This window comes from Chlorocebus sabaeus, chromosome 18, assembly GCF_047675955.1.
Source record: "Chlorocebus sabaeus isolate Y175 chromosome 18, mChlSab1.0.hap1, whole genome shotgun sequence".
Classification (NCBI taxonomy): Eukaryota; Metazoa; Chordata; class Mammalia; order Primates; family Cercopithecidae; genus Chlorocebus; species Chlorocebus sabaeus.
Genome location: NC_132921.1, coordinates 36024540 through 36038852, shown reverse-complemented (window position 1 = coordinate 36038852; position 14313 = coordinate 36024540). Strand labels below are relative to the sequence as shown.

At 38.8% G+C, this 14313-nt stretch overlaps 1 protein-coding gene across 11 annotated transcripts in view; it reads right to left on the bottom strand.

The window, feature by feature from the left end:
• PIAS2 (protein inhibitor of activated STAT 2) overlaps positions 1-14313 on the bottom strand; it is a 115564-nt gene that overhangs the window by 87384 nt on the left and 13867 nt on the right. For 4 of the 11 annotated variants that reach the window (XM_073006338.1, XM_073006333.1, XM_037982352.2 and 1 more), the window contains exons 2-3: positions 13811-13919; positions 539-1013 (exon numbers count right to left, since the gene is read on the bottom strand). In XM_073006338.1, coding sequence (XP_072862439.1) covers positions 539-1010 — 472 coding nt within the window. In that variant the 5' untranslated portion in view covers positions 1011-1013; positions 13811-13919. Of the gene's footprint in view, positions 1-538; positions 1014-1590; positions 1664-10339; positions 10363-13810; positions 13920-14313 lie in introns of those variants that run through there. The other 7 variants (XM_007974115.3, XM_007974109.3, XM_007974108.3 and 4 more) reach the window with 4 other exon arrangements.

Here is a 14313-nt window from a genome sequence, read left to right as displayed (position 1 = left end):
TTAGAACCTTGAGGATATTAAGTTTAGTGAAATAAGCCAGTCACAAGAGAAATACTGTATGATTCCAATGATATGAGGTACTTGGAATAGTCAAAATCACAGACAGTGGGAGCAGAATAGTAACTGCCAGGGGCTAGTGGGAGGAGAGGAAAGGAAAGCTATTGTTTAATGGGTACAGAGTTTCAGTTTCAGAAGATGAAAAGAGATCTGGAGATGGATGGCAGTGATGGCTGCACAACATTACCAACATATTTAACACCACTCAACTGTACACTTTAAAATGATGAAGATGATAGATTTTATATTATGTGTATTTTACCACAATAAAAGAATTGGAAAAGAAGAAAGCTCAAATGATATGAAATAAATTTTCTGTTAGATTTCAGTCATGGTTGCAGAATTTTTATCTGTATATTCAAACATTGGGCATTGATGTCTCAATTTTATTATATTAACAGTACATCATTAATCAATAGTTAAAGGTCTCTCATTTCATTTACTCTCTTGTTCAGAAGAAACTGAATTCTCTAACACTTACCTAAACTTGTGGGCTTGATGAGAACATCAAGGACATCATAAAAGGGCAGATTTTTTAACTGCACATCAGGATGGACAGGAGGAATTGGGGGAGATGGCTGCTGCATCTCAAATGTGGGCTTAGTATCTTGAAGCAGCACAGAACCAACAGGAGAGGATGGTGAGTGAGGTGTAACTGAAGTGGAAGGCAAAGAGTGGATTCCAGCCACGGCCAAGTCAGGTTCTACAGGTGATGAGCTACCATCCAAACTGAAAACCGATGATTTGATTGTGGATAAATCAGAAAGTCCTTCAAGAGTTCGTGGATATCGGCGTCTATACAATTCTCGGATTTTAATCTGAACCGCAGGGCTGCAGCCGCTCTTCAATAAATGCAGCGCCCTCATCAGGAGGTCATGCTTGCGTCCACTTTTATTCCGTCCAGCAAAGCCTAGTAATACTTGTAGTTCAGAAACCCTAAAACTAGAAACCATATTCTAAAAGGAAAGAAAAAAAACATAAGCCAAGTCACCCTCAAGCATACAAAAATCCTATCTAAAATATAATGTAAAATGTGATTTTTCCAGCATTCTATCAACTGGCATGTGCTAGTAACAGCATTTCACATACCACTTAGAATCATTACCATTCATAAGATAATCCCGTAAAAATTACATTCAAGTTACGGTGTTAATTATATTTTGTTGTATGAGATCTTAATTTTGTAATCTATAGTCTATTGTTTTCTACTAACCACTTCATTATCTGATTATGCTCTAATGTAAACAGATATTTGCTTTATGACTATAAAATCTATCACCAATGAATATACTCATTTTCAAAACCAATCCCTCTCAATATGCAATGTAATGTGTAATGTTTGTTACAGAATTATCACCAATGAAAAATCACAATGTTAGATGTATAACTTTTGATGCTGAGTAGTAAGTCTATAAAAATCAAGTCAGAACTCTGATCCAAAATGCAATGAATTTTTTACCCCAACTCAAACATTAAGGAACAAACAACATCATAAAGATATTTTTAAAAATATTAAAGCTAAAAATCACATACATCTTATTTAGCAGTCAGTCAAACTTCTAAAACGATTGAAATTCCCAGCTGGGTATCCAAATGACAAAAAGACCTTTGAAGAGCAAGGAAATGAGCAGTCATCAATCTTAAAGGGCAACATTTCCTCCACGCTACTCTACTGGCTTGTGCTTGGGTGTAAAACAAAGGTTATAAGCAGTTTCAGCTTCACATCACACCTTCTATTTTTTCAACAAAACTTAATATTTTTAACCCCTTGCAGCCTCAGGAATCCACCTACTTAGTGATTTCCAGTCAATTCTGAACTCAGAGGCAAATCACACTTGGGTCAGATACCACACATGCACCATCTAGCAAGAAAGAGGAAGAACACCTGGAGCTGACCAAAGCCCTGTCAGAAACGTACCCAGGAGACCTACCTGTGGTTTGGTGTCCCATCCCACCCTCATCACTCCTCCAACCCAGCCCGTGCTACACACTCCACAGTCACTTAGGATTCCTTTTCAACCTGCTTGTCTCATCAGTATAGTGGAAATGTGGGGCAGTTTCTCTGTACTTTTAAGTCTCAGGGATGGCCCAGAAGCAATTGTTTAAAACTCTATATAGTTTTTAAATACTTGTTGGTATAAATACTTGCTAGTTTACTAAAATGCAAACAGATTTAAATATACCAAAGTAATCCATATACACTGTCATAACTGTACTTTGTGTACTATATATGTCTCCATATTTCATATTGTACAAGTGAGAGGATATTAAATTGTAATCCTGGCAGGCCATTTTATACTCTAATTCAGTGCTGTCCAACACAAATTAATAGAAGACACACATTAAACCTTCTAGTAGTCACATTAAAAAAACTGAGCCCAGAACAGTGGTTCACACCTATAAATCCCAGTGCCTTTGGAGGACAACACAAGAGAATCACTTGAGCCCAGGAGTTCGAGATCACACTGGACAACATAGTAACATACTGTCTCTACAAAAATTTAAAAATTAGCCAGTCGTGGTGGTCAGTGTGCTGTGGTCCGAGCCACTCAGGAGACTGAGGTGAGAGGATCACTTAAACCCAGGAATTCAAGGCTACAGTGAACTGTGATCACGCCACCATACTCCAGCCTGGGCAACATTAAGACTGTCTCAAAAATAATAATGATAATTTACATTAACATAGTTAACCCAATGTATCAAAACTATCTTTTCATCTCAACATGCGATCAATTTTTGTAATTTAAAAATAATCATTTTTTAAAGTGTCAGTGGGATATTTTTTCATACTAAGTCTTCAATATCTGGTGTATATTTTACACTGACAATACATCTCAATTTGGACTAACCACACTTCGAGTGCTTAAGAGCCACATGTGGCCACTAGCTACCAAACACTGGACAGTGCAGCTCTAAATCATACTCTAAATAGCAACACACACCACAATGCCATGGTCACTGTATTTCAATTTGCTTTATTTCCTCCACATGCAAGATGAAGATTTTATTCAACTTACCTCTCCAGTGCAGACAACAAAGAAGGAAAACAAGAAAACTTTTGGCCTATCTCATAACAAACCAGTCACAGCTTACTCAACATCTCATGCATTAAATGGAAGACAACAGCTTCTTGGGAAGGGTTTACCCAAGCAAGTAATACAATGCATCTTTCCCTCAATCTTAGTAAATACTTCAACTGATTGTGGAACACTAACACTAAAAAAGGAAATCACACAGATACAATATAACTATGATTTTTTCTAATTCAGAATTCATTACTTTGCTTCACTCCTTATACTTACTGTCAGATACTCTTCATTTTAAGAATGTTTTACAGAAATGACAAAACAAAGCACAAAGTCACCCTACCTAAGCTTGACTCTCACAAGGAATTTCTAGGAGGTCTCATATCTCATATTTCCAGTGATAACATTATTTGACAAAGGATGTTAATGCAACTGGCTCTATCGACTGTTGTAAACAGACAAAAAGTAAGAGATAAGGGCTTAGACTATGAATGTGGAATCACAGAATTCTGAACAGCAGATGGGACAGTCTTTGCATTACAAAATGCTGCAAAGATAAAGTACTGCTGGAGACACAGCCAAAGGTAATGAAGTCAACAGGGCCCTGTGAAAAACTTCAAGCTAGCAATCAGCAGTTGTTGTTCAAGCCCAAGTACCAAGACTTTGGACCCTGGGAAAGTCATTTTCTCCCTCTGGTCATCAATTTCTATTTTAAAATAACCAGCATCCAAAAAAAATCTCTCTCCTTGGCCAGGCATGGTGACTCACACCTATAATCTCAGCACTCTGGGAGGCAAGGTGGGTGGATCATTTGAGGTCAGGAGTTCAAGACCAACCTGGCCAAGATGGTGAAACCCCGTCTCTACTAAAAATACAAAAATTAGCCGGGCGTGGTGGTATATGCCTGTAGTCCCTCCTACTCGGGAGGCTGAGGCAGGAGAATTTCTCAGACCAGGGAGGTGGAGGTTGCAGTGAGCCGAGATGGAGCCACTGCACTCCATCCTAAACGACAGAATGAGACCCCATCTCAAAAAACAAAAAACAAAAAACAAAAATCCCTCTCCTTTATTTAGCACTTACTGATAAAATAATCTCAAAGCAGCTTACCAAGTAAAATTCTATGAATATGTTGTTTGGCAAACCTTACCGGATCCCACTTCCTCTAGAAGTAATACCTATTTTTTCTTAACTAAGTCTTCCACCAAGTTTCGGGCCCTTCCTCCAGTAAGTGGGTGTGGTGAGTAGAGAGGGTTGCCAGAGCCCTCATGGGGGTTAAGGTTAGCCTGCTGACACTACTAAGAACAGATTTCAGTTGTTTTTCTCCATCAACCTCTGATGTCAGTATCTTTAGTCTAATTTTTTCCAAGTGGTTTTTCCACTCCACTGTGCTGCCTCTCAAAGGCTCCCGAGTCAGCCCACTTCAGTTAAAACTGCTATGTGTTCTACAGAGGAATTTCCCTACAGAGAAATGTGTTGGCATAATGAATTGTGTAAAAAGATACATAATCTAAATTCCAAACAAAAACTAACATAAATTAAGACCAGAGTTTTATATCAACCTTGTTCCTTTATCAAATGAAAATAAACACAAAATTATTAAAAATTTTAAAACTGGGATATTATGTAATTGAAACACTACACACAAGCTGAAGGTGCTACCTCATTAGGTAGAAAATACTCATTAAGCTGGGCACAGTGGCTCACACCTGTAATCTCAGCACTTTGGGAGGTCAAAGTGGGTGGATCACTTGAGGTCAGGAGTTTGAGACCAGCCTGACCAACATGGTGAAACCCCATCTCTACTAAAAATACAAAAAAATTAGCCAGGCGTGGTGGCAGGTGCCTGTAATCCCAGCTACCCAAGAGGATGAGGCAGAAGAATCGCTTGAAACCGGGAGGTGGAGGTTGCAGTGAGTCGAGACCATGCCATTGCACTCCAGCCTAGGCAGCAAGAGGGGAACTCCATCTCGGAAAAAAAAAAAAACAAAGAACCTCATCAAACAGGTATACATGATAGTTACATGTAATCACCAGTGAATAAAAATATTTCCCTGAGATTGCTCTTCAATTCTAAAACATGAGATAGAAACTGCAAAAACAGCCTAGAATTTGGGGAAGTGCTAATAAGGTTAGAAATCATGGTAAAGGTCAATATAAGCTCTGCAGATTCCCCATCTGCTATGATGTATGTAATATAGGAGGAGATGAGAAGCTGCTGAGGGCAACTGACAAACTGTATTATTAATACTGCCTACTCCAGTTACAATATTAAAATAATCTACCTCAGGCCGGACACAGTGGCTCACACCTGTAATCCCAGCACTTTGGGAGGCCGAATGGGGTGGATCATCTGAGGTCAGGAGTTCAAGAACAGCCTGGCCAACATGGCAAAACCCCGTCTCTACTAAAAACACAAAAATTAGCCGGGTGTGGTGGCTCGCACCTGTAGTCCCAGCTACTAGAGAGGCTGAGGCAGGAGAAATGCTTGAACCTGGGAGGTGGAGGTTGCAGTGAGCGGAGATCACACTACTGTACTCCAGACTGGGTGACAGAGCAAGACTCCATCTCAAAAAATAATCATCATCATCTACGTCTTCATTTATAAGTAAGAATAAAGAAAAACTACCAGATCAACATAATCCCTCAAAAAAGAGTGACCAAGCTAATGCCATACATAAGAGGAACTATGTGGCAAGCCAGAAAGACACCTCAGTTCCTAACTACTTACTCTTTTCAAAGGTCACTGCAGGCCCCAGTTCCTGGTCCTGTATTCCTGGTGAAATCATGTAATGCCTATAATTAAATCCACTTTTATTTGAGAGACTAATGGATTTCTCCCTTACAAGACAATGATTACAATAACACCTAGGCTAAAGAAATCATATTGAAAATCAACTATTAAAAGAAATAAAGAAAATGCTACATTCCAAATTCAGGGAAAACATCTCCCTAAATGTTCCTATTATTATACAACAAAGATTTAAAATAAAGTAGTCAATTAAGAAAGCAAAAAAGTAACAATAAAATAAACCAAAAGGGCTGGGGAAGAGTTACAGGGTAAAAACAAAAACAAAAACAAAAACAAAAATTAATTAGAAAACAAAATGCAGTGAAGTCAGACGCACAAAAGGGAAAGTAAACAAATGTATGGTCTTATAAATGAAAAAAAAAAAAAACAAAAGACCAAAAAACTAAGCAAATTTCTTTAAACCAAGAAAATAGCACATGCAAGTATATATTCTAACAATTTAAATACAGACAAAAGTAGTTTCCTAGAAAAATATAAATTACTCCATCTGATTCAAGGAGAGGTATATTGTCTTGCCCTCCCTCCACATCCAAACACATCTACCCAAACAAGACAGCTTCATGAATAAATTCCACAAAGCTTTCAAGGAAAGGACAGAATTCTGTTCCTTAAACTGTTCAAGAGAATAAAAGCCAGGGAGTCAAATATATACATGTTAGAAGACAAATATAAAAAAATGCTGAACACAAAACACAAAATTCAAAAAACATGCAAATTATTGGTTTTCAAACTTCAGCAGAAGACCACCCTATCCAACCAAACTTTTAGGCAAAAACCTATTAAACAGTGGGCCTAGTATACCATCCATTCTTTCTCATTTCTCAACATGGACCAGAAGAAGTCTTTGTGTAACACAATTTATAAACCAATATTAACACATCAATATTTCCTGCGAGTGTAGGCACAAAAGTCCTCAATGCACCCAATACAGTTTAATCTACCAATATAAGAATGGTTTAATATAAATTAAGTAAATTACTTGGTTAAGATGATTTCTATCCTTACAGTCACAAGATTGAATATTTATGTATAAAATTATACAATATATGGAGTTTCCTTTCAAATAATTTGGGGGAAGTAGGTGGGGACATATACAACAAAAGATTGGAGTTGATAACTTCTGAAGCTGTGTACTGGGGACACGAAGAATTTTCTATCATTGTAAATTTAAGAATGTTCCGATAACTTAAAAGTTTGCTTGAACAGGGGAAACTGGGTGTGGGGCACGTGGGGACTCTACTATCTTCCTAAGTTTTCTATAAATCTAAAAGTACTCTGGATTTCATTAAACAAAAACTGTTAGTCTGTTTAAAGGTAAGGTAAAAAAATGATTATGGTATAAATACTATTTTCCATAAAAGGAACCCAGACTCCTTGGGGAAATCGGTGATTGCAGGTCTGGGGAAGAAAATGCACAAGATGAGCCTAGAACATTTTATCACACCAGAAAGCAGAGAAGCTATCAAAGACCACAGGGGACTTGTCAGAAGGGCAAAGAAAGCATCCAGAATGGGTTCCTAGTAGCCTAAGATGAGAAAATTTGAGCACCAAAAAGAGTAACAACTGCACTGGATTCAAACCGATTAAATATAGTAATGTTTCATTTTATTCATAATAATACTTTAAAAAATCACCAATCTCCTTTAAAGGATGTTAAGGGAAAAATTCATCATTATTCTGAAAACTGACAGAGACAATGCAAAAAGATTTTTGGTTTGAGTAGAAAAGCCATATGATTAATGGGCTAAATGCTAGAAGAGCATTTGATAAAATTCTATTCATTCCTGATGAACTCTCTCAATAAACAAGAATAGAAGGAAATTCTGTTATCACAATAACTGGTATCTGTCAGAAAGCAAGAGCTAATATGCCAAAAATGAAACACTAAATCACAAAGCTAAGACTTCTAAAATGTATACTATGTTCTGTCATTTGACAGTATTCCAAAAATTCTAGATAATACAAGGCAATATAATTTGAGGGGTTTTTTTTGAGACAGGATCTCACTTTATTGCCCAAGCTGGAGTGTAGCGACACAACCTTGGCTCTCTGCAGCCTCAACCTCCCAGGCTCAAGTGATTCTCCCACCTCAGCCTCCACAGTAGCTGGGAGGCCAGCCCAGGAGTCTCCCTATGTTGTGCAGGCTGGTCTTAAACTTCTAGGTCCAAGTGATCCTTCCACCTTGACCTCCCGAAGTGCTGGAATTATAGGTGTGAGCTAATATACCAAGGCAATGTAATTTTTTTTTTTTTTTTTGAGAGAGAATCTCACTCTCACCCAGGCTGGAGTTGCAGTGGCACCATCTTGGCTCACTGCAACCTCTGCCTCTGGGATTCTTGTGCCTCAGCCTCCCAAATAGTTGGGATTACAGGCACAGACCACCACACCTGAGTAAATTTTGTATTTTTAGTAGAGACAGGGTTTGCCAAGTTGGTCTTAAACTCCTGGCCTCAAGTGATTCACCCACCTCAGCTTCCCAAAGTGCTGGGATCACAGGCGTGAGCCACTATGTCCAGTAAGGCAATATAAATTTTTTTAAAAGTAACATTTACTATTCACAAATGACAAGATTCTCTATATTAGAAATATAAGAGAATCCACTGAAAAATTTAACCCAGTAATATCAAGGCAAAACATTGAATTTTCCGTATATCAAATACATTTTCAAGTGACTGAAAAAGACCATTAAAAAAACCTAAGTAACACAAAAACATAAAATGTAAAATAATAAATTTTTTAATTTTGCAAGAGGTACATTAAACTACAGAATAAAAGAAGCTTTGAGGCCAGGTGCGTTGGCTCACGCCTGTAATCTCTTTGGGAGGCTGAGGCAGGTGGATCACCTGAGGTCAGAAGTTCAAGACCAGCCTGGACAACACAGTGAAACCCCGTCTCTACTAAAAATACAAATATTAGCCAGGCATGGTGGGAGGGTGCCTGTAATCCCAGCTACTTGGGAGGTTGAGGCAGGAGAATCGCTTTTATCTGGGAGGTGGAGGTTGCAGTTAGCCGAAATTGCACCACTGCTCTCCAGCCTGGGTGACAGAGTGAGACTCTATCTCAAAAAAAAAGAAAAAAAAAAGCTTTGAATAAATTAAAGAGACTGCATCACACATGTTACTAAAAATACTCAACACTGAAAAGGTATCAATTGTTTCCAAGTTATAAATATAAAAAACTCCAATGACTGGTTAATGAGTTGGAGAGTTTAACAGACCAAAACCTTAATAAAGAATTAAATAAAACATATAATATGGCAGGTCATGATGAATAAAATGAACAAAAACAAAGGAGTAAGGGAAACAAAAAGTGAAGAAATAGAGGATTTGCCATTTTAAAGGGGGAAGGTCTCACTGAAATAGTAATTGAATAAGTAACTGAAGCAGGAGGAAAGCACTCTATGGATATCCGAAGAAAAGCATTCCAAGGCATTCCATAGCAAATGCAGAAGTCCTGAAGACAAAAGCAGGCCTGACACATTCAATGAAAGTGAAATGCAAAAAGCGCACCACTGCTGAACCAGAGTACTCTCGAGGAATGAGCAGAGTGCAGTGGTGCAAACACTGCTCACTGCAGCCTCAACGTCCGGAGCTCAAGTGATCTTCCTGCCTCAGCCTCCAGTGTGACTGGGACTACAAGCACACACCACCATGCCTGTTAATTTTTTTATTTTTAGTGAAGATGAGATTTCATTATGTTTTGCACACTGGTCTCAAACTCCTGGGCTCAAATGATGCTTCTGCCTTGGCCTCCCAAAGTGCATAAGCCACCAACCATGCTGGGCCCAGAATGAGTATTAAGACCACAGAATGATGTTCGTTTTTCACACAAAACAAATGTGGGGAGGGATGTAGTCAACTAAACAAACCTTTACTATATGAAATAACAGTATCAAATTTGTGAAGTTAAGAAAACACAGATCTCATCCTGAGAGCATCAAGAAAAATATAAAAATAAATAAGACGGAATGAAAATGCTGAGCAATTAAGGCATATAAATTGGCAGTAGGGTGCAAGGATGCACTTTGGGAGGCCAAGTGGACAGATCACTTGAAGTCAGAAGTTTGAGATCAGTCTGGTCAACATGGTCCAACACCACTTCTACTAAAAAATACAAAAATTGGGGGGGCATGGTGGCTCACGCCTGAAATCCCAGCACTTTGGAAGGCTGAGGCAGGCGGATCACTTGAGGTCAGGAGTTTGTGACCAGCCTGGCCAACACAGTAAAACAGTCTCTACAAAAAATACAAAAATTAGTTGGGTGTGGTGGTGGGAGCCTGTAATCCCAGCTACTTGGAGGCTGAGACAGGAGAATCGCTTGAACCCAGGAGGTGGAGGTTGTAGTAAGCCGAGATCACGCCAATGCACTCCAGCCTGGATGACAAAGCAAGACTCCATCTTTTAAAAAAAAAAAAAGGATAATATAGGCAAGGCACAGTAGCTCCAACCTGGTAATCCCAGCTATTTGGGAGGCTGCGGTAGGAGGATCACTTGGGCCAGGAGTTCAAGACCAGCCTGGGCAACAAAGTGAGACCCAGCTTCTGCCAAAACAAACAAACAAAAAAATGTTTTTAATTACCACGGCTTGGTGGTGCTCACCTGTAGTCTTGATTATTTAGGAGGCTGAGACAGGAGGATACCCTGGGTCCAGGAGTTTGAGGCTGCGGTGAGCTATAATCATACCAGTGTTCCCAGCCTGGGTGACAGAGTAAGACCTCATCTAAAAAAAAACACATAATAGAGGCTGGGCACAGTGGCTCACACCTGTAATCCCAGCACTTTGGGAGGCCGAGGCGGGTGAATCACGAGGTCAGGAGTTCGAGACCACCCTAGCCAAGATGGTGAAACTCCATCTCTACTAAAAATACAAAAATTAGCTGGGCCTGGTGGCAGGCGCCTGCAATCCCAGCTGCTCAGGAGGCTGAGGCAGAACTGCTTGAATCTTAGAGGCGGAGGCTGCGGTGAGCCGAGGTCACACCATTGTACTCCAGCCTAGGTGATAAGAACAAAACTCTGTCTTAAATAATATAAAAAAATAAAAATAAAGAAGAACTAACAACAATTCAATATAATTTCTTCCAGAAAACAGAAGATGAGAGAACATTCCCAAATTCATTTTATGAAACTAATATTACCATGATACCAAAACAAAGACACACCAAAAATTAAACTACAGGCTGGGTACAGTGGCTCATGCCTATAATTCCAGCACTTTGGGAGGCTGAGGTTGGCGGATCACCTGCGGTCAGGAGTTTGAGGTCAGCCTGACCAACATGGAGAACCCCATCCCTAAGAAAAATACAAAATTAGCCGTGGCACATGCCTGTACTCCCAGCTACTCGGGAGGCTGAGGCAGGAGAATTGCTTGAACCTGGGAGGCAGAGGTTGTGGTGAGCCGAGATCATGCCATCGCACTCCAGCCTGGGCAACAAGAGTGAAACTATCTCAAAAAAAAAAAAAAAAAAAAAAAAATTACACTACAGATCAATATTCATCATGAATATAGATGTTAAAATCCTTAACAAAATATGAGCCAATAAAATTCAGCAACATATAAAAAGAATTAAGTACCATGGTCATTATGCACCATGACCAAGTGGAGTTTATTCCAGTATGCAAGGCTGGTTCACTATATGCCACTGCTGCTCAGCATTTTCGCTGTGTCTTATCTGTGCATTTGTTTTGAGATCTATAGAATACATCATATTAACAGTTACAAAAAACAAATCATATTATCAAATCAATCAATGTGAAAAAAGCATTTCACAAATTCAACACCTGCTCATGATTTAAAAACCCGCAAAAACAAGAACAGAGGAGAGCTTCCTCAATTTGATAAACAGGTCTACCAAAAAAAAAAAAAAAATTAAGCCAATATTATGCTCAGGGGTGAAAGACTGCTTTCCCTCTAATAACTGGAACTGAGGCAAAGATGCCTACTATCACCACTCATTCAACATAGTACTAAAAGTTCTAGCTAGCAGAATAAGACAAGAAATGGAAATAAAAGGAATAAGAGTTGAAAGAAAAAAATAAAACTATATTTGTAGATGGAATGATTGTTTACACAGAAAATCTCAACAAATTTACAAAACAACTCCTAGAACTTGTGAGTTCAGCAAGGTCCCAGGATATAACATTAACACACAAAAACCAATCCCATTTTTATACACTAAAAATCAACATGTGAAAACAAGTTAAAAACATCACCATTTATAACACTCCAAAGAAAATTAAAATACATATGTAAAAATGTAACAAACATGTACAGGACTTATATGCTGAAAACTACAAAACACTGAATTTTAAAAAAATCTAAGAAAATCTAAAAGCCGGGCACGATGGCTCACGCCTGTAATCCCACCAGCACTTTGGGAGGCTGAGGTGGGCGGATCACTGAGGCCAGGAGTTCCAGACCAGTCTGACCAACATGGAGAAACCCCATTTCTACCAAAGACACACACAAAAATTAGCCGTGCATGGTGGCACATGCCTGTAATCCCAGCTACTCGGGAGGCTGAGGTAGGAGAATCACTTGAACCTGGGAGGCAGAGGTTGCAGTGAGCCGAGATCGTGCCATTCAGCTTGGGCAACAAAAGTGAAACTCTGTCTCAAAACAAAAAAAAAAAGAGAGAGAAAAGAAAATCTAAATAAATAAATTCTTCACAGATTTGGAAAACTCAACATAGTAAAGATATCAACTTTTCCCAAACCGATATATAGGTTTAATATAATTAGTATCCAAATTCCAGCAAGATTTTTGTAGATATAGATGAGCTTACTCTAAAATGTGTATGAAAAGGCAAAAGAAATAATAATAGAAGAGCCAAAACAATTTTTAAAAAGGACAGAGGGAGAGGAATCAATCTATTCCATGTTACAACTTAGCTAGGACTGACAGACTGCGTGGTTATTAGTGGGCAGGTAGACACACAGATGACGCGAACAGAATACAGAACCCGGAAATAGACATATACATATACATATACATCCAAACAATTGTTGATAAAAGTGTAAAATTAACTCAGTGGAAGAAAGAGAGTCTTTCAATATATGGTGCTGGATCAACTGGACACCCATAGACAGAAAAATGAACTTCCACTTAAGTCTCATACCTTATACAAAAGTAACTCCAAATGGATCACAGAGTCTAATGTAAAAATAAAACTACAAAACTTTTTTTTAATAAGCAGGAAAATCTTCAGGATCTAAGACTAGGCAGAGTTCTTAGATTTGAAACTAAAAGCAAGATCCATAAAAGGAAATATGACACATCAGACTTCACGCAAACTAAAACTTGTGCTACTCAAAAGACTCCTTTAAAAGCATAAAAAGACAATCAACAGATGCAAAGAAAATATTAACATTTGCAAACACATATCTGACAAAGGACTACTATCCAGGATATACTTAGAACTCTCAAAACGCAACAGGAAAAGAAAAATAATTCAATTAGAAAAAGGACAGGCCGGGCGCGGTGGCTCAAGCCTGTAATCCCAGCACTTTGGGAGGCCGAGACGGGCGGATCACGAGGTCAGGAGTTCGAGAACATCCTGGCTAACACGGTGAAACCCCGTCTCTACTAAAAAATACAAAAGACTAGCCGGGCGAGGTGGCGGGCGCCTGTAGTCCCGGCTACTCGGGAGGCTGAGGCAGGAGAATGGCGTAAAAACCCGGGAGGCGGAGCTTGCAGTGAGCTGAGATCCGGCCACTGCACTCCAGCCTGGGTGATACAGCGAGACTCCGTCTCAAAAAAAAAAAAAAAAAAAAAAAAAAGAAAAAGGACAAAAGACACAAAGAGACATGTCATGGATGGTGATATTACAGATGGCAAATAAGCACATAAAAATATGTTTAGCATCATTAGCCATTGGGGAAATGCAAATAAAAACCTCACTGAGATATCACTAGATACCTACCAGAATGGCTAAAATGAAAAACACTGATAACACCAAATGCTGGCGAGGATGCAGAGAAACTGGATCACTCCATACATTGCTGGTAGGGATGTAAAATGGTACAGCCACTCTGGAAAACAGTTTAGCAAGTTCTTTAAAAACTATACATACAATGACCACACAACTCAGCAACTGTACTCCTGGGCATTTATCTCCGAGAAAGATGTGTGCATAAGTTTACCAAAAAAACCTATGCACAAATCTTTATAGCAGTTTTATTCATAATTATCAAAAAACTGTAAACAACCCAGATGTCCCTCAACAGGTGAATGGTTAAACAAACTATAGTGAAATCACATCGTGGAAAGCTATTCAGCAACAAAAAGGGATGAGCTGTTTATACACAACAACTTGGATGAACTTCCAGAATTATGTTGAATGAAAAAGCCAGACCCAAAAGGTTACATACTGTGTGATTCTATTTATGTAATATTTTTGAAAAGATAAAAATCACAGAAATGAAA